This window comes from Prionailurus viverrinus, chromosome A3 (assembly GCF_022837055.1).
Source record: "Prionailurus viverrinus isolate Anna chromosome A3, UM_Priviv_1.0, whole genome shotgun sequence".
In the NCBI taxonomy this organism is placed as follows: Eukaryota; Metazoa; Chordata; class Mammalia; order Carnivora; family Felidae; genus Prionailurus; species Prionailurus viverrinus.
In genome coordinates, this window is record NC_062563.1 from 45,106,906 (window position 1) to 45,128,456 (window position 21,551).

The 21,551-nt window shown below is 43.9% G+C and overlaps 1 protein-coding gene across 7 annotated transcripts in view; it reads left to right on the forward strand.

Annotated features, from left to right (window-relative positions):
- RIN2 (Ras and Rab interactor 2) overlaps positions 1-21,551 on the forward strand; it is a 242,644-nt gene that overhangs the window by 204,743 nt on the left and 16,350 nt on the right. For 6 of the 7 annotated variants that reach the window (XM_047854170.1, XM_047854172.1, XM_047854171.1 and 3 more), the window contains 4 exons: positions 7,452-7,757; positions 9,578-9,709; positions 14,524-14,687; positions 18,202-20,058. In XM_047854170.1, the coding sequence (XP_047710126.1) occupies positions 7,452-7,757; positions 9,578-9,709; positions 14,524-14,687; positions 18,202-18,522 (923 nt within the window). In that variant the 3' untranslated portion in view covers positions 18,523-20,058. Of the gene's footprint in view, positions 1-7,451; positions 7,758-9,577; positions 9,710-14,523; positions 14,688-18,201; positions 20,059-21,551 lie in introns of those variants that run through there. The other variant, XR_007151168.1, reaches the window with a different exon arrangement.

The window sequence follows — 21,551 nt, forward strand, 5'->3', positions numbered from 1 at the left end:
AAGGCTGCACGGGAATCCATCCATGTTGGGAAAGGCGAGGAGCCCACCGGCCACAGGGAACAGCATGTGGAGAGGCACAGAGGCACAGAGGGCTGCAATACTGTTGTCTTCAGTGAGAACATGGAACGAAGAAGGGAGGGCAAAGCAGGGGTGCTCCCACGGAAGCTGCCTGAGTCTTTAAGGTGATGAAAAGCATTTTAGAAAACTCATCCCAAGCAGGGTAAGAGTCAAACTCTTTAACGATCTCTGGAGCCCAAGTACCAACCGATCGAATCAGACCTGTCCATAAACACCTGTAGGCCAGTGTGACAAGCTAGGATGTCAGAGACCTGGATAGACAGACGCAGAGTAGGGACAGCAGTGTGACACAGGCCTTCACAATTAGTAGACCAGAACCTGTCAGCAATGAACCGAATCCACCCTTCATCCCTCATGATTCCTCATCTGAAATGGGGCTGTGGGGGCTCTCCACCTCTCACTTCCTCTTGCTCCGAAAGACATACCACTGCCCAAGATGTTCAGCTTATCTGTGAGTTTGAGCTGTTAGGTGGGGACACAGTGCGGCTGTGACAAAACACCAGCAAATTCGGGGCAGGAAAACCCAGGGGCTTCAGATCTTCTGCCTTTGTATCTATGGGTGGGAGGGTCTGAGGAAAAGTAAGAAGGCACAAGAGAGAGAAAGATGTACAGGAAACCAGGCAGCTTCTCAATTAATTTATCAAAGCACTTTTGGTTCTCATTTCAAACCAAGTAAACCACAGTTAACACAGAAGAAAACAAACCCAAATGGGCATGAATCGCTAAACCTGGTGTCCCTATTCCAAGGCCACATTCAAAAGGAAAGAGGGAGCCAATGATTCTTGCCCATTTATGAGGTGACAGGTGCATATGAAATGCTCACCAAGTGGGATCTCACTTTATCCTCACAACAATCCCACTGGGAGGCTGTGAGTGATCCCATTTTCCAGATGAGGAAGCTGAGGCCCTGAAAGGTCACCTTCTTCTCTCAAGGTCACAAAGTAGAAATGGCTCATTTGGACTTCACATGTAACCCAAGAGACACTTGAACACCAGGTGGTCTGCTTTTTATGAGTAGTTTGTACAGAGGATTAGCAAAGTTCTCTTGTGGCTATGGGGCATCACATCCCAGCTCTGCTAAGACAGGATGGATAAATTTCTCAGCCGAAAGGCAGAAGGCATGTGGTGGTTCAGAGCACATGCTCAGGCTGGACTATTGGGTTTGAAGTCCCAGCTCTGCTGCTGCTGAGCTGTGCATACTTGATCATATGTCTTAACATCTCTGTGCCTCTGTTTCTTCATATGTAACATGAACCAGACATCACTCTGCCTGCCCCACTGACACTCACTTACCTGTTTGATTTCCAACTCCTGGTGCCTGTGACATTTTGCCTGACACTTTCTCATGCCACCAGAGCCCTTGTCCAGGGCAGTTGGAAAGACTGGGAAATTAATGCCCTCTCTGCTGTCCAGGAGCCTGATAGGAACAGGTGTATAAATACCCCAGCTGCCTCCCCTCTGGTGGGACAGCCCTGAGGCTTGCTCTACACCATGCCTTGGACTTCCAGCAGGGTTGAGCTGGTGGAGCTCCAGCTGCCCCCAGTAATAACTGGATTACAATTACTAATAAAGCACATAATGTTGGCTGCCTCCTCTCCCATCTCATTCCCCTTGTCTGCTGCCAGTGCTTCCTGGGCTCACCTCCCAGATGAACCACTCATACTTGAGTCCTTGTCTCAAGGTTGGCTTCTGGGAGAACCAAAGCTAAAACAAATATGGATTCTAAACTCATTTCAGCCAAACAGTTGCTTAAATCCATAGGAAGTGCGTAACAGTGCTTGGAACACTCCAGCACCCGGTCAATGTCAGCTCTAATCTTTAATCCAATTAAACAAAGGAAGATATGTTAGCACATAAAGAAAATATCAAACTCGTCTTGCCGTTCTCGATGGAGGGAGGCCCGTTGTGCCACCTGGCTTGTTGGCAACAGCGACAGGCTTGCATTTCATCCCCACGACTCTGGGAGAGTCATTTGACTTCTAAGCCACCTGTGCATCTGCACGATGAGAGTGTCACTGGCTCCTGATTCTTGGGGCTGTGATAGGGGTTAACATTACAACAGGGACACACATAGAGCCCCCTGGGAATAAGAACAGCACAGAGGAAACTCGACACACTTTGGCAATTATGTATGTGTAACTTCACAATTTGAGATTTCAAACATTAGTTTCTCTTTCTGTCACTTTCCTTTTAAAGAAATAAATAATCAGAATGCTAGAAACCAAGTAAACCAAGAGGCCATGTGACCTCATCTTCTATCTTTGTCAACTAACTATAGGTTGCAACCTATTTTGTTTAGATTCTGGGTACTGTTAGAATCCCCCGGAGAATGTCAGTTATTATTTTGTTTTGTTTTGGCCATCACTCAGGGTACTAGTTCCGTATTGCCTCCCATGGGCAGTGATTTGGATGGCAATTCAGAAGTTCGAGTCAATGGCAGAGAGGTGAACCAATTTGGCCAAAGTTGCTTAGAAAGATAGAGCCAGGCTGGCTGCCAGGCTTCATGTTCCTAGTGTTCTTTCTAAGACATGTGCCTTCTCTGGACTTTACCTTAACCTCCCAGACTCTCACTTCCCCTTAGGCAGCAGTGGGTAAGCAGAAAGTACTCAAACCAAGCTGATGCATGAGCCAGTCTTGTGATGGTTCCCTGTCTGATCTCTGGCCTTCTCTGGAATCTGTGCTGTTGGTCAGAGTGAAGCAAGAGAGACAGGGCTTCTGTCTTCCATTCCTAATAGAGGAGTGATCGCTTCACAGCACTAGAGGCTAACACATTGAATGCTTCCTATAAATGACTGCATCAGCTCACCCTAAGGCAAGTAGTATCTAAGCCCCTGCCATTCTCTTTACCATTTCCCGCTTGTGCCTGAGCTTTGGGAACAATTGAAAGGATCTGTCTATAAATATTTTCCAAAAATTTGCTTCCAGTTTTGATCATTCACCTAACAATTGGTTTTGAATATTCAAAACATTGTAGCTCAAACAGTTCTCTAGTATTGTTGTTTATATGCTCATTTCTTCGCTTGTGGATACATGCAATTGACATAACCAGATCCCTTGGGTTCAAATCTTGGCTCCCTTTCTTGCTAGCTATGTGGGATTGAGCTCTTTGGGTTTGTTTCCTGATATATAAAATGAACAAATAATAGTCCTGCCTCCATGAGGTTTGTTTGAACATTTGAAAAGACAGTGCATATGAGGTATCTAGAATAGTATCATTTGTTCTTATGGTTTAAGAGGTTTTGTTTTCTTGGATCTTAAACAACCACAGACAGTAGAAAACAACAGATAGTAGTAATTTATGAGAGATGTTACCAATCTGTTCTTTCCTTTTTTAAATTTTTTTTTATTTTTGAGCTAACCATATTCTATAAGATTTTCTGTTCCTTTTGTTTTCCCAAATCATTTTTCCCTCTTGTTTTGTGAACAGAACCTGTTACCCGTTGGACGCCAGTGGGTTCCAAGTCTCATTTGGACTTTATTTTTTCTATTCTTTATGCTTGTTAAGGATTTCAGGAGGGTGGGAGTTAGGAGTAAAGTCCTGGAAAAGAATGCAAAGAGACCAGTCTGATTTCTAAACTATGGCCGCTAAAAAATGTACTTAAAAAAAACTAACACTGGTCTTTTTTTTTTTTTTATCTTTTCATTTTGGATTTTAAGAGAATGGGCACTTGGCAATGAATCCCAGGTTTCAAGCCTCCTAAGAAAATATTTCTGCAGTACCATTTATTCCTAAGGGTGGGAGTCTGTGGCACAAAGACCAGTGTCTCTTCCTTGGTGGCAAAGATGAGTTGCATAAGGGTCCCTCTCAGCTCACTGGTAATGGTATTTCTGCTGTTGTCCCCCAGGAACAGCACAGAATCTTGTGTAGATGATTCGTGTTAATGCTCTGCCTCAGAGATGACCAGGCTCACCCTGAAGTTAGAAGTTGCCCTTGGGGTTCAAGGTGAAAATCTCAGGCTGGTCTCCAGTTGTTTTCCATTGGCTTGACTTAAACATGGTTACTGTAACTTACATTCATAAAATGTGTAAATCTTACATGCTCAGCTCAACAGATTTTCACGTATGAGCTCATACATGTAGTCTCCACCCAGATCCAGAAACAGAACATTTCCATTCCCCTAGAGGGTCCCCCCACAGCTTCATTTATTCCTAGGAGTAATTGCCATCCTGACTTCTGTCATCATAGATGCATTGTGCCTGCTTTTGAACTTTATATAAGTGAAATGCTAAAGGAGATACTGTTTTATGCCTGGCTTCTTTCACACAGCATTGTATCTATGAGATTCATCCAGTTGCGTCTGGAGCTGCAGTGTGCTCTTTTTCATGGAGTGAAATCTTCCGTTTCTGAATTCCATTTTCTGGATTCCACTGTATGAATATATCCTGGTCTCCATTCCGTTGGGATGGGCCTTTGGATGGTCTCCAGTTTGAGGCTGTTATGAATCATACCTCTATCAATATTCATGTACTGTCCCAATTAATGATTGGCAGGACTTCTGTCCCCGTTGGTGACCTCATTCTAACAAAGTGGTGGTCACTTATAACCATGAATGGAGCTTGTGTAACCTTTAGACAGAGAGGATTAAACTGGTGAATGTTTATAAAGCACCTTGAACTTTAGAATTAAGAGGCCATTTACTTTGGAAAGCAATGTGATTGTTGAAAACAGTTGTGCAGCCTCAAGCAAGCCATTAGACATCTCCAAATCTCTGCTTCCTCATTTGTAAAATAACATTAGTATTATGCAAAAATAAGAGAGTTGTTGTAAGAATTAGATGAGCTAATAAAATAAAGCACTTAGAGCCTAGCCCAACTGAATGCTTGGTGTGAATTGCTATTATCGGCTTTTCAACGTAATGGTCATTTAGGGTAAAGTCAAAGATGCTATTAGGTCACACAAGTTTATTAGCACAGAATAACCAATGAAGACCAAGTAATTTGTTTCAATGCCAGATGTCAAGTAAAAACGTTCTGTTTTTCTTCTTTATAAACTCTTTTGTTTCAATCTTGATTCCTATAGATATATAAAGCTCTACATTTAAACAAAGATCTCCTGGGGCACCTGGGTGGTGCAGTTGGTTAAGCATCCGACTCTTGATCTGAGCTCAGGTCATGATCTCACAGTTTGTGAGTTTGAGCCCCACATCAGGCTGTGCACTGACAGTGTGGAGCCTGTTTGAGATTCTCTCTCCCTCTCTCTGTCCCTCCCCTGCTTGTGCTCTCTCTCTCTCTCTCTCAAAATAAATAAACTTTTTTTTTTCAACGTTTATTTATTTTTGGGGGGACAGAGAGAGACAGAGCATGAACGGGGGAGGGTCAGAGAGAGAGGGAGACACAGAATCGGAAACAGGCTCCAGGCTCTGAGCCATCAGCCCAGAGCCCGACGCGGGGCTCAAACTCACGGACCGCGAGATTGTGACCTGGCTGAAGTCGGACGCTTAACCGACTGCGCCACCCAGGCGCCCCTCAAAATAAATAAACTTTTTTAAAAAAATAAAATAAACAAAGATCTCCTGGATAGGATATGGACTTGGAGGAACAACAACAACAACAAACTTGGGCTCGGGAAAGCAGCTCATTAACTTTATCATGAGCTCTAATTCTGTATGGGAAAATTGTTTTTGGTGTTTGTGCATCCAGCCTAGATTTCTAATAATAGGTGATAATTTGGATGCAGTGTGATTTGATCCAGTGTCAGGAATCCCCAACGCCAGAGAGATAATGGTTTCCAATTTCATAAGGAAATTGGGCTTCCAAAATGGAATCACCTTAAAGTCTCATAAATGAAGTCTGGCTACCCAGGTGGCTTTGATGAGAATGTACAAACATTTGAGATTGGAAAACTGATGTTGCAAAAGCAGAGAGATTATTACTGTGTAAATCATCTTTAGGCTGGATCTCCAGATTTATGGTCATTTTACTGTCAGCCAAGAAAGCGACTTCATTGGGCAACCATTCAAAGAGGGGGAAAATAACGCCTTCCACACCTAATGGTATTTCCAAACTCTGACCAGAAACACATTTCAGCGTTTTTAAAATTTTTATTTTGAAATCATGTCAGACATACAGAAAAGTTGCAAAAATAATGCAGAGAAATCATGTCTACCCTTTACTCTAATACCCTGCACGTTAGCGCCTTGTCACATGTTTGCTCTCCTTTCTCTTTGCTTACACACACATGCAGGCACACACATACACCCTCCCTTCCCCCGCTGAACCATTTCAGAGTTAGTTGCAGACATGGTGTCCCTTTACCCCTGAATGCTCAGTGCATATTTCTTAAAAGCAGAGACATCTTGTTACAAAAATACAGTAAAATTAACACAGATTGAGTGTTCACAGTATTACCTAACCTGCAGATTTTATTCAGATCTCATCTGGTGTCCCACCAATGCTCTTTATAGCAGACAAAGAATTTTTGGTCCAGGGGTGCCTGGGTGGCTCAGTCGGCTGAGCGTCCGACTTCGGCTCGGGTCATGATCTTGCAGTTGACGAGTTAGAGCCCCGAGTCGGGCTCTTTGCTGACAGCTCAGAGCCTGGAGCCTACTTCTGATTCTGTGTCTCCCTGCCTCTCCCCCACTCATGCTCTGTCTCTCTCTGTCTCAAAAATAAAGATAAACACTGAAAATAATTTAAAGAATTTTTGGTCCAGAATTCAATCTAAGGTTACACATGTATTTAGGTGAATTTATTTCCTCAGGAAATATTTTGAGAAATCTTGAATCTTTGCTTGTATTGTATTGTATTGTATTGTATTGTATTGTATTTTTATTTTATTTTATTTTTATTTGTGAGAGAGAGCAAGTGGGGGAGAGGGGCAGAGGGAACGAGAGAGAATCTTAAGCAGGTTCCATGTTCAGCATGGAGCCTGATGTGGGGCTCGATCCCACGATCCTGGGATCATGACCTGAGCCAAAATCAAGAGTCAGACGCTCAACCAACTGAGCCACTCAAGCACCCCTTGAATCTTCCCTATTAGCAAATCTGTCCTTTAAAATAACGTATTTACTAACCTGTCAACTGGATTATCAGTGGAGGATTGGGTCAAAAGAATGTCTTCTTGAATATTCACCTGTGCTCATGGAGGAGGAGTGTAAAAGTGGTTAAAACAAATATGTTTTGTTGTATTGACTGCCTGCAAAAGGAACTGTAAGACTTTATTAGGGAAGATTCGCTTTCCCTGGCTTTACAGAAAATGCATTGGAGTGTGGGGGGCAGTAGCACTGCTAAGCTTTGTTGGTGGGCAGGTATGAAGTTATAACTTGTCTGCCCTATAACCAATGCAGAGTTCCAGGTGTCCATTCCGAGAAAGCAGACCTTGCATTTCTTCTTCCTTCAGACAATGGTTACAGTAGCTGCACTTTCTTTGGCAGATGTGGTGCTGGAAAAAGCCATGCACAAGTGCATCTTAAAGCCCCTGAAGGGGCACGTGGAGGCCATGCTGAGGGACTTCCATATGGCCGACGGCTCGTGGAAACAGCTCAAGGAGAATCTGCAGCTTGTGCGGCAGAGGAACCCGCAGGAGCTGGGGGTGTTCGCCCCAACCCCTGATTTTGTGGATGTGGAGAAAATCAAAGTCAAATTCATGACTATGCAGAAGATGTATTCGCCGGAAAAGAAAGTCATGCTGCTGTTGAGGGTCTGCAAGCTTATTTACACTGTCATGGAGAACAACTCAGGTGAGGCTACCTGAAGTCCAGGCTTCTTGTACTCCCCACCACAGCCAGTGACGTGGCTGGCGATGTGGCCAGTGACACATCAGGCTTTCTGATTCCCAATTTCTCTTTCTTTCAACTTCTTGATTTCACCAAACAGCCCACAGTATTAGGCTGGTATCTGGCAAATTGGTCACTTGCAATAGATTGGTAACACCAAGAAAAGTAAGCGGTTGAGGAGACAACCTCAACCAGAGGTTGAGGAATCTGATGCAGATTCAGTCTCTGGAGACTGAATTCACGTCCTCACTCTGTGAATGAGTTAATTAACTATGGGCTTTGGCTACCTTAATCTACTTCTAAGTTGCAGTTTCTATCCCTGTCACTGAATATGACCCTGTCCTTCATAAGATGGGGGTTAGATGAGGCAATGCACATGTAGCCCCAAGCATGATGGAAATATTAGCAATTATTTATCATTACTACATTTAGGCCAATGAGGGTTTGTGTCCATGATCTACATCCAGCATGTGTCAAACATAGAGTATTCAGTAACCATGTGGTTTCATTACAGCTGTTTCATTGGTTCTTCCTTCTTTGCTACAAGTTGACATAATATAATTGAATTCACAAAAGAATTACGTAGTTCGAAAGTAAGCCCTCAGATTTCGTCAGTTTACTTCTTCGAGATGCAGAAGTAGCCATATTCATGGCTAGTGACTGGACCCTGCATAGTTCCAGGGCTTCAGTGAGCTTGTTGTAATTCCATGGATGATTATCAACTTTTCCTCTAAGTAAAATTGCTTCATGGAGAAGCAGCAGAGAGAACACACAGGATGTATTAACCGCTGCTTGGGTAGATAGGAATGTGTGTGCGCTTTGCACATTGTTGGGCAGAGGCATTAAAATGTGAGCCCCTGAGCTGGTCATGATAGCATATGAACATGACCTCTGAAATTTGCAAACATAGTTCACATACAGGAAGTATATTTTCTGTAGTTCAGACAATCACTTATGTAAGTTCAAAAATAGTGTCTTCACAGGATTATGTTCTTCCAAAGCAGTGTCTCAACCTTAGCACTAATGACATTTAAAATGGATAATTCTCTGTTGTGGGGGCTGCTTCCTATATGGAGTTCTTCAGCATCCCGGATGTCATTTGCACCCCACCCTCTATTCATGACAATGAAGAATGTCTCCAGACAATGCCAAGTCCCCCTGGGTGGTGTCGGCACAATCACCCTGAGTTGAGACTCACTTTTGTAATGAAAAGTAGCAATAAGGACTGCATTTTTTTTTGCTATATATTAATCATATGTATCTATTTGACATATACTGAATTTTTACATTTAAATAAATTAACTGTGTGCTCATGTTGAATGCAGAGCAAAGCTTGTTCCTGGTCCGAGTTTGGTCCTGTCATTATGTTGATGATTGATTTGCACAGAAAATAACAGGGAACACAGTAGAATTCACAAAGGATTAAACAGAGTAGATACTTAGTAAATGTTTTATAACATTACTTGCTGAAAGTTAAACTGTTTACAGGTACTCTGTTCTATTGTATAACCTGATGCATATCATGAAAGCATGGAGGAAATCTTTCTTGTGTTCCTTGACTCATAGATATTTCATTCTGAAATTGTGCGTTAGGATTGGTCTCTAACATGAGCAGCCAGGAGGGTCACAGGCTGCACAGGATTCCAGAAACACCCACCTCTGTTTATGAATAGCACATTTCCCCAGATGACTCTTGGCTATCTAAAAAAAGCAGTCTGCGTAGGATATGAAAGAAAGAAGCGTTGGTAAAAATATTCCCATCTTCCCCTTTCTTCTGATTCCAGGGAGGATGTATGGAGCTGATGACTTTTTGCCAGTCCTGACCTACGTCATAGCTCAGTGTGACATGTTGGAACTGGACACTGAAATTGAGTACATGATGGAGCTCTTAGACCCATCACTGTTACATGGAGAAGGTAACAATTGCTTGAAGATGTGGGAGGAAATGGGGTGTCTGTTTTCAGTTTTGTTTTCATGTTTTTCTTGAGGTGAAATTCACATAACATTAGATTAGCTGTTTTAAAATTTTTTAATGTTTTTTTTTTTGAGTGAGCGAGAGAGAGAGAGAGACAGACAGACAGAGTGTGAGCAGGGGAGGGGCAGAGATTGAGGGAGACACAGAGTCCCAAGCAAGATCCGGGCTCCAGGCTCCAAGGTGTCAACACAGTGCCTGCCTTGGGGCTTGAACCTACGAACCGCGAGATCGTGACCTGAGCCAAAGTTGGATTCTTAACCGATTGAGCCACCCAGGTGCCACAGATTAGCTGTTTTGTGAATGGTTCATCAGCATTTAATACCTTCACAGTCTCGTGCCATCTACCGCCACTATTTAGCCCCAAACGTTTTTTTATCACCCCAAGATAAAACCCCATACACACTTGGCAGTCACGTGAGAGCTTTTTTGCATTCTTAAGGGTTAAGTATAGTTTTAATTTCTTTCTTGATTTAAAAGAATGTGCTAACTTTTTCCTGATTAGAAAAGTAATGCATATTCATTGTAGAAAATATGGAAAAGTCAGAAAACCACTAAAAATGTAACCCGGCCATAATTATACTTTGCCGAGATTGGTCAATTGCAATTAAAAAAAAATATCATTCAATAGGAAAAGATGCCATTTTTAAAAAGAAGTGGTTTCCTTGAGGAAGAAGGAAGGTATAAACTTTTGTCAGGGAATATTTTCACCACCAGAAAAATATCCTGCTGTTCTATCAGTAAGATGGATGAAGGCTGGCCTTTTGTTTTTCATCTTTTTAAAAAATTTTGTTCTCAAGATGAAAACAGCATTGATTTTATTTTCTCTATAACAAATTATATTGGCACACTGTTAGCATAAAATGCAGTGGAGTAAAACTGGGCAGTTTGCTTTCAATGTACCTTGTCAGTTCAGTCTCTTTCTTGCGACTGCCCGACCCCAACATGTCTTCGCAGAAATTCCTTCTCCTTACACATCAGTTAGGTATTTTATCCTGGAAATAATTGGGATGTTTGTCATTGTGGTGCCCAGGCTTGAAGGGCAGAAATAACTGGGACTCTTATGTGAGTTCGTTTTTTTAAAGGAGAATAAATCAGGGCCTGTGCATTGTGAATCCCATTAATCCATTTCCATGTGTCCCGGTGAGAGTCCAGATAGACCCTGAGTAGTGAATTGTTGCACAGAATTTTTTTAAGTCTTTTCTCCACTGAGTTTTAGTCTGGCCTTCAGTAGGAAGGTCCACGTGCTGATAGGATTCTGCAGGGAATGTGTCATACTGGCATTTGCAGAGCGTCTGTCCTCCCTGAAAAGAAAGCCAAGGTGTACCTCATACCTCGGGGTACACTTTCCCACCCCTCGAGGGATAGTGCTGACTCAGGATTAGTGATGGATATCTTTTCATCCTGTTCCCGCACCCCAGAGAGGTATGAATGAGCCCCTTTCACCCCTTTCAAATTTTTTTTTAAACGTTTATTTATTTTTGAGACAGAGAGAGACAGAGCATGAACGGGGGAGGGTCAGAGAGAGAGGGAGACACAGAATCTGAAATAGGCTCCAGGCTCTGAGCAGTCAACACAGAGCCCGACGCGGGGCTCGAACTCACGGACCGCAAGATCGTGACCTGAGCCGAAGTCGGCCGCCTAACTGACTGAGCCACCCAGGCGCCCCTCCTTTCATCCCTTTCAGCCTCTCCCTCATTTACCCTGCCCCCCCCCCACTAGTATTCACTACCCTGCAACCAGACATCCTATGATGAGCCACCAAGATCCCGCCTGAAACTTTCCTCATTTGCTCTGCCCTTGGATTTAACGGGAGAGGGGAAAGTGTGTGGTTTTGTCCGAGGACCAACAGGAGCACACATTAGTCTCCATGCCCTTCTTTCTTTTCTTCTCTGCATTATCATTATAATTTCATAGACATGCGAGCTTTCTTCTAGTTTTAGTTGTTTTGAGCTCTAATCCTGCTTAATTCTAGAAATGACTAAGTCAGACTCTTGGGGCTTTTAGGGAAAGGGCATGTCAGTCCCTCTCAGAAAATTAACATTCTGTTGCTGACAATGTATACTTAGGACAAACATATGCTTACATCATGTGGCCTGGGGATTGAGACAGCCACTTCCTGCCACCTTTCCCAGTGTTTCCCCAGAGCAAGGCACTGCCCTGGGCACCGTGTTGGTGACAGATGGGCAGGTGGCTATCCTCACCTCCAGGAATCATATGTCAGAGAAAGCCAAGGATCCAGATAAAGTATAGGGCAACTGGTGAGCTTGTACTTAAACTAGAGCCTGCCTCTGGTTAGCTGTCTCGGGCTTGTTGGCTTCTTTCCTTGGGAAAGCAGGCTGGCCCAGTCGGGTTGGCTGTGGGTACAGACCAGGCCTACACATCAGGGAGCTGAAGCTTTGCAGACTGAGGGGAAGACATACCTTACCAATCCAGCCCTCTGTGGCCTGCCCAAAGCCCTCTTTGGTTTTGGGGGCAGCATCCCACAACTCTTTTCTGCTGTTTAAGCAGGTAGTTTCATTTACAGAAAAGGCGTCATAGAATCCCTCTTGAGTGCACAGCTCTTGTGGCAAAGTTATAGTTTTGCTGAAATGTAACCCGTTCTCTAATTGCATCCACATGTTTCAAAGTGTGGTCAACTTGGTGCTTCCAGCATTTTGACTTTTCTCCTCAGTGCCCTGAACATTTCAGAGCTGCGGAGTCTAAAATATGACATCCAAAGGAAAACCCCGCCCTCCCAAATTTGCCTAAAACTGTGCCTCCAAGTCCCAGCTCCAGTACTGACACCTCCACACAGCCTTTCTTGAATGCTTAAGTCCCTGCTGATTGCTGTTGAAATCCTCTGTGCGGCATTTGAATTCTGTACCACCGAGTTTCACACGCAGCCATGTGCTGATTTGTTCATGGGGAAAATGTTTAGTAAAAATCAGCTACTAGAACTCTGTACCAACATGTGGGAGATTCCATAGGGAGTTTAAACTCAGGTGGTGGGGCCCTAAGCAAAAATCCTGTTGTGTGCATAGGACCTGTATTACCCAGAGGGGGCTAGATGATGCTACAGTGAAACATAACTCCCCATATCTCGGTCAGTGACCTGAAAACCACAAAGGTGTGTTTCTTTGTAAGTTACATGTCCAATGCAGTTTTCAGGGGACTGTGCTCCTTTCTCAGATGGTGGACCAGCTGCCATTTCGAATGTTGTCACTTGTTGACCAGAGAGAGAGTTCTTCAGAGTCTTGCATTAGAGTTCTTCAGACACCCTGACTTTGGACCATGAACAAAACTCATTTGACCACAACTAACTTCTAGTCCTGCATGAATAAACCTGCCAATACCTGTTTTCTTTAATAAATTCATAAACTTCTATAAAGCAGGGACTCAGATATCATTTCTTACAAATCTAGCCCCTGCTATATACTTCCTTGGGTTCACAGTAGAAATTCAATAGGTATTTTGACAAGACTATCTCTCAAGTTAAAATATGCTGTGCCCAGGGGCACCTGGGTGGTTCAGTTGGTTGGGCATCCAACTTCGGCTCAGGTCATGATCTCACGGTTTGTGAATTCGAGCCCTGCGTCGGGCTCTGTGCTGACAGCTCAGAGCCTGGAGCCTGCTTCAGATTCTGTGTCTCCCCCTCTCTCTGCCCTTCCCCTGCTCATGCTCTGTCTCTCTCTCTCCCTCAATAATGAATAAACGTTAAAAAAAATTTTTTTTAATGCTATGCCCAGCTAGGGAATTTTTATTTCTTTTTCTTTCCAGTTTTTATTTAAATTCCAGTTAGTTAACATACAGTGTGATATTAGCTTCAAGTATGGGATTTAGTGATTCATCACTGATATGCATCACCCAGTGCTCATCACAAGTGCCCTCCTTATTACCCATCCCTAATTACGGAATTTTTATACACATATTGGGCACCCACTAGTGGTCTGCTAACAAGGAGCTTACAAGTTCCACCAAAAGCACCTAATTCTAGTTTAGGACAAAGCTATGAACCCACTTCTAGGCATCTCACGGTGTTGCAAGTCTTTTAACAATCCTCAAATGTAAGAAATCGTTCGTAAATGCACCATTAAAGAGACATCACTTGCTTTTCCTTGTGAGTTATTTCTTCCTAAGTGTCGTGTTACATTAGTCCCCGAGTAAAAGTAAAAAGGGGAATGAGGAAAGAAAAAGTTACTGTGAAGAATCCGTGTTATCGTGAACATACGTGTAGACTGTGCAGTTCTTTCAAAGTGTGTAGTTTACTCAAAATTTAGAGAATACTAATTCCTAAAAGAAAAGCCTAAAAGTAAATATTCCCAAGAGATGTGTGGACCCCTGGTCATGAAGTAAATGATTCTGGCTGGGAGTGGTCGACCCCACTAACCCTCATATGTCTCCCTGTCTCCATCAAGACTCAGTGCCCTGACCTTTCCCAGCAAAGCAGTTTCACAATTGCACTGAAATAATTTAGAGATTTTATACGTTTCACCCATTAGAATGGAAATTCCATCAATAAAACCGGGGCGCTGTCAGCCTGGCCCGACGGCGCCCCCTAGCGCCGGCACAGGCCGGGGTCACTCAGTGCATCCATAGGATGAATGCATAAATGGTCGGAGAAAGGTGGGAAGGACGTGTTCTTGGACGCGAGCTTCTGGTCCCACAAGGAAATGCCTATGGAGAAAATAGGAAGCATGACCTCTGATTCCATTGTCCCCACTTGTTATCACTAGAGTCTAAACCCCTGGAGAACTCATTCTTTCTGCCCCTTTCCAGGAGGTTATTACTTGACAAGCGCCTATGGGGCACTTTCTCTGATCAAGAATTTCCAAGAAGAACAAGCCGCAAGACTGCTCAGCTCAGAGACCAGGGACACCCTGAGGCAGTGGCACAAACGGAGAACCGCCAACCGGTCCGTCCCCTCAGTGGATGACTTTCAGGTATGTGGCTGGCCGTGGCAACTTGGGGCCATGTGCTGCTTTGCCCTCCAGGGAGGCAGCGCTGGCTCACACTGCCCACACAGCTTGGGGTGCCTGAGGTTCCCTCCTTTGTCAGGTCATCCAGTGGGAAAGGGATATTTTAAACCACCATCTGACCTTGTTGTTTCGCTTCTCTGTTTTCTTTGAATTAAAAAAATATACATATATAATATGTAATTGTTATATATATATACTATATATATATATATATATATATATATATATATATATATATAGTATATATATATAATTATATATGGGTTTGGCCCAAGCTTTGCTGCCCTTTAGAAAACAAAGTCAGATAAAGTGGAGAATTCTCCAAGAATATTCAGCGTGGATGTGGAGCACCTGAGCTGACAGGACCTGTGCCTCTTGGCACAGGCAGTGGGTACTGTATTTCATCTGGAGACTGGCCTACTGGGAGTAGCGGTGTTAGGCACTACGGTTGACCTGGTGTCCCTGAGAAGAGGGAGAGGTGCAGTGATGTCTTCCCCACTCTCCTTTCTTTTTCTCTCCCCACCACCTGAAAACAGAAGACACCACAGCCTCATTGGCAGCCGGTCGGGGCCAGAGTTTCAGAGTCAGCATCTGAATCCAATCCTGCCCAGATCCCCATCCAGAGTTTTCTGTGGCCATGAGCGGGTGTCCAGAAGTGTGGGGTTCCCAAATTTCTGGTTTCTCAGTGAGGAAAGGCAGCTTAAGGCTGTAGACATCTTTACCCAATACAACACCTCTTGATTTGCTCACAGTCCATGACATGAATAAGTCTGCAACCGTCTTTGAGTAGTATTTTCTTTTTTTTTTTTTTTTTAACGTTTTATTTTATTTTTGAGACAGAGAGAGACAGAGCATGAACGGGGGAGGGTCAGAGAGAGAGGGAGACACAGAATCTGAAACAGGCCCCAGTCCTGAGCTGTCAGCACAGAGCCCGACACGGGGCTCGAACTCACAGACTGTGAGATCATGACCCGAGCTGAAGTTGGACGCTCAACCGACTGAGCCCCTGAGTAGTATTTTCAAAGTTTCAAACCGAATTCTAAAACCTGTGTTTTGTTTCTGTGTGTCACGTGGTGAATTTCCAAGCAGGGTATATTAGTCTCTGTGTCCAGATTCACCTTTCCTGCCTTTTTGTCTTTTCGATGCTCTGAAAATACTCGGAGGTATGTCTGGTTCAAAGTCAGCCCATTGTGGAAAGGCAAGATCAGCAAGTTTTTCTTCAAGATAGCAATATTCTCAGAAATAGGTTCCCAAGTGCACAAATCTAAAAAAAACAAGAATGCCTACTATGTCCCCTTCCCTGACTCCTTTGGGTTGTTGAAGAACTATCTAGTGTTAAGTGATTTAGCATACGCAGGCTCTTGGATACTGTGATATTGGCTGGGTGCTGAGAGGATTCCAAAGGTCAGTCCTATAGCCTCTGAAGAGGAGAACAGAGGAAATGAGAAAAGCTCATGTTTCCATCTCCCCGCCTGCCACCAGCTCCTCCCTCCATCTGAAGCTTCTAACCCGGAGATCCCCAGATTCTGCGGAGCCCTTCCCCACTGGCCTCTCTTATCTTGGAGAAGCACACCTTCTTAGAATACAATCCAAGAGAGGAATTGTCAGTGCTTGGCTTGGTGGTAAAAGTGAAAGCTCAGAAGCAAAGCTCCACTTAGAACTCCTAAATCAGAGCTCACAGACACACACAATGGTCTCCTCACATTGGAGAGATGGCACACCACAGTGGTGAAGGTGCTAGAACACTGGCTCTCCCACTCACAAGCTGTGTGGCCTTAGGCAAGTTACTTAGCGTTTCTGTGCTTCAGTTTCTTCACTGGTCCAGTGGGCATGGTGTAGACTTCCTTACATAGTTCTCATCAGGGGCACGTGGGTCCTCAGTCAGTTAAGCCTCCAACTCTTGGTTTCAGCTCAGGTCATGATCCTGAGGTTGTGAATTCGAGCCCCACATCAGTCTCTGTGCTGACTGCAGGGCCTGCTTGGGATTCTCTTTCTCTCCTCTCTCTCTGCCCCTCCCCCACTTGCACAGTCTCTGTGTCTCTCAAAAATAAATAAACTTCAAAAAAAATGTTCTCTTCAGGAGTCATGGGTTAATGCATACCAAGAGTGTGAGCCAAGTGTTGGCAGTAGGATGGGAGAGGAGAGGGTTGGTAAAATGGAACATGTGTGTTGTCTCAGGTATTCACATTCAAGACTTATCTTCCATATGCAGAGCTCCTGTCCTTCCCAAGGGCCTTTCCTTCCATCAGCCCAGTAAGCCCTCAAGGTAGCCATGTGGGGCCCTGGGCTGAGAGCCCACTTTCCTTTGCTCCTGAGCAGGGGTGCCAGATTTAAAAAAGGGAAACATTTGTTTTCCATCTGGGCATGCTCTGTTTTATCTGGTAACCTCATTCCTGCTGAAGTGGAAAGTTGAAGAAAGATCCCAAAGAGCCTGATATGAGCACGGGAGTCTCTACAGCCTGTCTGGGCTTTGTGTGAGGTCACGGGTTTACTGTACTTCACGATGGCATGTGCCTGGCGCCATTCGCAGACCCAAGCCTGCAAGCATGCCCTTCTATTTCCCTGAAACCGCACCCTGCACTTAACCAGCGCCATCCTCAAGGCCTTGTGGCAGAATGAACATTCTCCTCCTGCTGACCCTTTCCACATTGTTCTCGGAGCCGCTGGGAACCTCGGATCAGGTTGAACCACATGAAATTAACTGTCACTTGGGGACGTGCAAAATGGTTAAACATCAGCAGTATCTTGTGGTCCCTTGTAACATTCTTGCCTTTGCTTAGGCTTCATTAAAAGTAGTCCAGGGACACCTGGGTGGCTCAGTAGGTTAAGCGTTTGACTCTTGATTTTGGCTCATGATTTCGAGGTTCATGAGTTCAAGGCCTGCATCAGGCTCTGCACTGACAGTGCAAGTGCGGAGGAGCCTGCTTGGGATTCTCTGTCTCCTCTCTCTCTGCCCCTGTCCTGCTCATGCGCTCTCTCTCTCTCTCTCTCTCTCCCTCTCTCTCTCTAAAAATTAAATAAACTTAAAAAAATCCTTAAAAATTTTTTTTTAAAGTAGTCCAAAGTGAGTACAGTACCTGCTCTTGTGTCTACATATTTTAAATATCTCTTCCTGCCAACTCCTGGTGCAGCCTCTTCTGCTGTTTGGTTTACTCTTTAAGCTGGGAATAAACCCAGCGGGGATTCCTTAACCAGGCTTCATGAGGGACACTGAAAGATCAGAGCAGGGCTGACTGGACCTCCTGCTTCTTGTACTTGTGGTGCATCGGTCCATATAGTTGTTCTCTCCACTGTCCAAATTCAGATCAGCCTCTCTCCTCACACTTGAGGCCTCAGGTCCTGACAGCACCATCCTGATGGGCCAGTGCCTGGAACGGCTCACAGGTTAGACCTCTCCTTAGTATTACTGTGCTTGCTTATTGCTCTGTCTCGTTTCCTCTTCTGATTTGTCTCCATCATCTCTCTTTCCCACCTGCAGAATTACCTCCGAGTTGCATTCCAGGAGGTCAACAGTGGCTGCACGGGAAAGACCCTCCTCGTGAGACCTTACGTTACCACCGAGGATGTGTGCCAGCTCTGTGCCGAGAAGTTTAAGGTGGGGGACCCTGAGGAGTACAGCCTCTTCCTCTTTGTTGACGAAACATGGCAGCAGCTGGCAGAGGACACTTACCCTCAAAAAATCAAGGCTGAGCTGCACAGCCGGCCACAACCCCACATCTTCCACTTTGTCTACAAGCGCATCAAGAATGATCCTTATGGTGTCATTTTCCAGAATGGGGAAGATCTTACCACCTCATAGAAGACGTGAGACTTCCCAGTGGTGCATCCAAAGGGGGGTTTAGGAACCTTGCCTTCTGGCTTCCACGTGCTTGTGCTTGAAAAGCAGTCACCTCCTTGGGGACCCCTCGGTTCAGTGACTAAGCCATCCACAGGTTGACTTGGGCAAGGGCATCTTCAGCCACATTGCCCGAGCAAGGTAGCTGAGGTTCATGAAACGGTAGGATTCTCCTTCAGAGATGGGAGAATTTCATTTGATAGTTTAGGTGTCCTGAGACTGTTTGTTTGCTACCTACCCCCAGCCAGGTTCTAGGTTGGCTCACATGTACGTATATGTCCTGAATAAACATTTAGGGTATAAGCTCTTCTCTTGAATTCGACAGCAGGTATTTGACAAGACTGTCCGATGCAGTGCGTCAGGTGCTTCTCCATTCTGTGGATGGCTCCATCCTTTCCTTTTCTCTCTTTTGTTCTCTCTTTCTCCCTTTCTCTCTCTCTCCCTTTGTTTCTTTCTTTCAAAGAGCCTTTGTGTTTTTGTATATTTCATAGAAATTTTTATAGCAGTTGCAGGTAAACTGTCAGGATTGGTTTTTAAAATATTTTTGTAACTTTAAAATATTCTATAATTATGCATGTGATTTTAACGTTTAATATTTTCAAAAAGAAATCTCTTGCTGGATTTGAGAGTATCTCACTTTTAAAATGTCTCTCTTCTATAACTGGATGTTTCGGCAACTTTTGTGGGGAAAGACTGCTGGAGTTCTTAAAGTGATGCATTATTGACACTGGCCACAGAATGCCTTGGAAATCTGATGTACTGTTGTTACCTTGTTCATGCTTAGTGGTATTGTGCTCTTTTGTGTTTTAACCAAGTGATGCTGAGGATCAGGAGAGAAATGAATGTAGAGAGAGGTCGAGAGAGAAAAACAGACTCTGACAAAGGACTAAGGAATGTAGTCTGCTGGTTCAGACTCCTTGAAGGAAGTGGTAAAAGGGAATGGAAGGATCCACTTACGCTGAAAATACTGTAAATACGCAGTGACATTAGGCAAAAATATATCCAATGTTATTTGCTTTTGGAAATAATTTTGGAAACCCCCATGAGGAGAAAAAAAATAAGGATAATACTACCCCCTTTCCACATAAATCAAAACTAAGAGCATCAAATTATTTGCGGGCAGAAACCATGTATGTGTAATGTGACTTTCGTTGAGTTAAATAAGATGCTGTTTGGAAAAGAGTTTGCAATGCCACCAAAAAGCCCTTCTGTGTTATAAGAATGTATGGTGAAGTTAACTTCATGTTTTATTGAACCTTTTTTGGGGGTGCACAAAGTATGAGGGTCTTGTATCCATGTGACACAGGTAGTTACCAGAACATGTGATTGTACTGTGTAGAGATGCGTAGTCATCTAATTTGGTTGGCTTTGTACCTTGTACCTTTTTTTAGCTTTTGCTGTCCATCTAGAACCCTCATCACATACTGTGTTGTACTTCCTTTTGTAAATGATTTTTTAAATGGAATTTTGCACATAATACATTGTAATACTGTATGATAATCATGTGTGAAGAGTTTTGAAACATCGAGTTGTCCTTTTTTTCTTCAAGGAGCAGAGTACAATTATGCACCACACCACGTTATGCAAATCTGAAATGCACACCAGTGTTTGTGGTTAGATAATCCATGGAGAGGAAATGGCAAAGTTTGCATTTTTTCAGAAGACCGTATACACATAAGAGGCAAAAATCCAGGAGTAGAAGGAAAAGATAGTGTTCCGATCTGAAAGGATTTCCAGTGTTATCTAGGACAGAACACGACTTTGTTGAACATAGAGACAAATCACTGTTAATCAGAAGGGCCCTGAAGACACCTCCCACCATTCTACTGTGACCTCTGAAGTGCCCTGTCCGAAAGTTGAACACTCTTTCAAAACCAACAGGGCGGTGGGGCGCCTGGGTGGTGTAGTCGGTTGAGCGTCCGACTTCAGCCAGGTCACGATCTCGCGGTCCGTGAGTTCGAGCCCCGCGTCGGGCTCTGGGCTGATGGCCCAGAGCCTGGAGCCTGTTTCCAATTCTGTGTCTCCCTCTCTCTCTGCCCCTCCCCCGTTCATGCTCTGTCTCTCTGTGTCCCCAAAAAAAAAAAAACAAAAAACAAAAACAAAAAAAACAAAAAATGTTGGCAAAACCAACAGGGCGGGCACTCTTTTTTGCGTCCATATTCCTGGTGCTTGGAGCTGTGCCTGGCAGATAGCAAGTCCTTGACCAGTCCTTGTTGACCGAATGAACTTTCTAACCCATCAGTAAGATGGATACTTAAGGATCAGAACTACAGCTAGATGAGCTGCCTGCTTTTTATATTCACAATGAACTAAACATGGGGCCAGTTCAATCCATATAGCCCTCCTCCTCACCCTCCAAATTCAGGTCATCTTCCTTGTCCTTAGAAGTCCGTACACAGTGATTTAAAGCAAGCCCTAACGTCTGAATGGGAGGCAGCCTTCAGTGAGATGAGAGAGAGATCAAAACAGGAAAAGTTCCGTGTGAGCAGAAGAAAACATCACAAGACAGCCCCTGGTTTTGTCATTGGGCAATGTTTCCCTGCTAAAATTACAACATAACATGTGTCTTGACTTTTTTCCCCCCACGCAGACATTCTCACTTCTCAAATTGCCAGGAAACAGATTTTGGCGAAGTTTGGAAGGAATAAGGGGAGAGTAAAAATATACATGATGGGTGGAGGGAGAAGATAATGTATTTCCAAATCTAAAATTATGTTATAAAAGTTGAATGCCGGCCAGAGGAAAAGATTTCTTTTTTTTTTTTTTAATGTTGTAGGCACTGCCAAATATTCCCCCCTCAGGGACCCAGAATAGAAATAGAAACTTAATAAAGTAGTTCAGTATCATGTGGAAGTTACAACTTTAGATGTATAAGAAAACAAAAGGCAGGAACCCTAACCATGAATGAGTTCATTCATAAATGTGGCTTTGCCTCCATTGGGCATCTCTTACCTTCATCTTCTTAAAGAGACTAGAAATGAGAGCATCCTGGT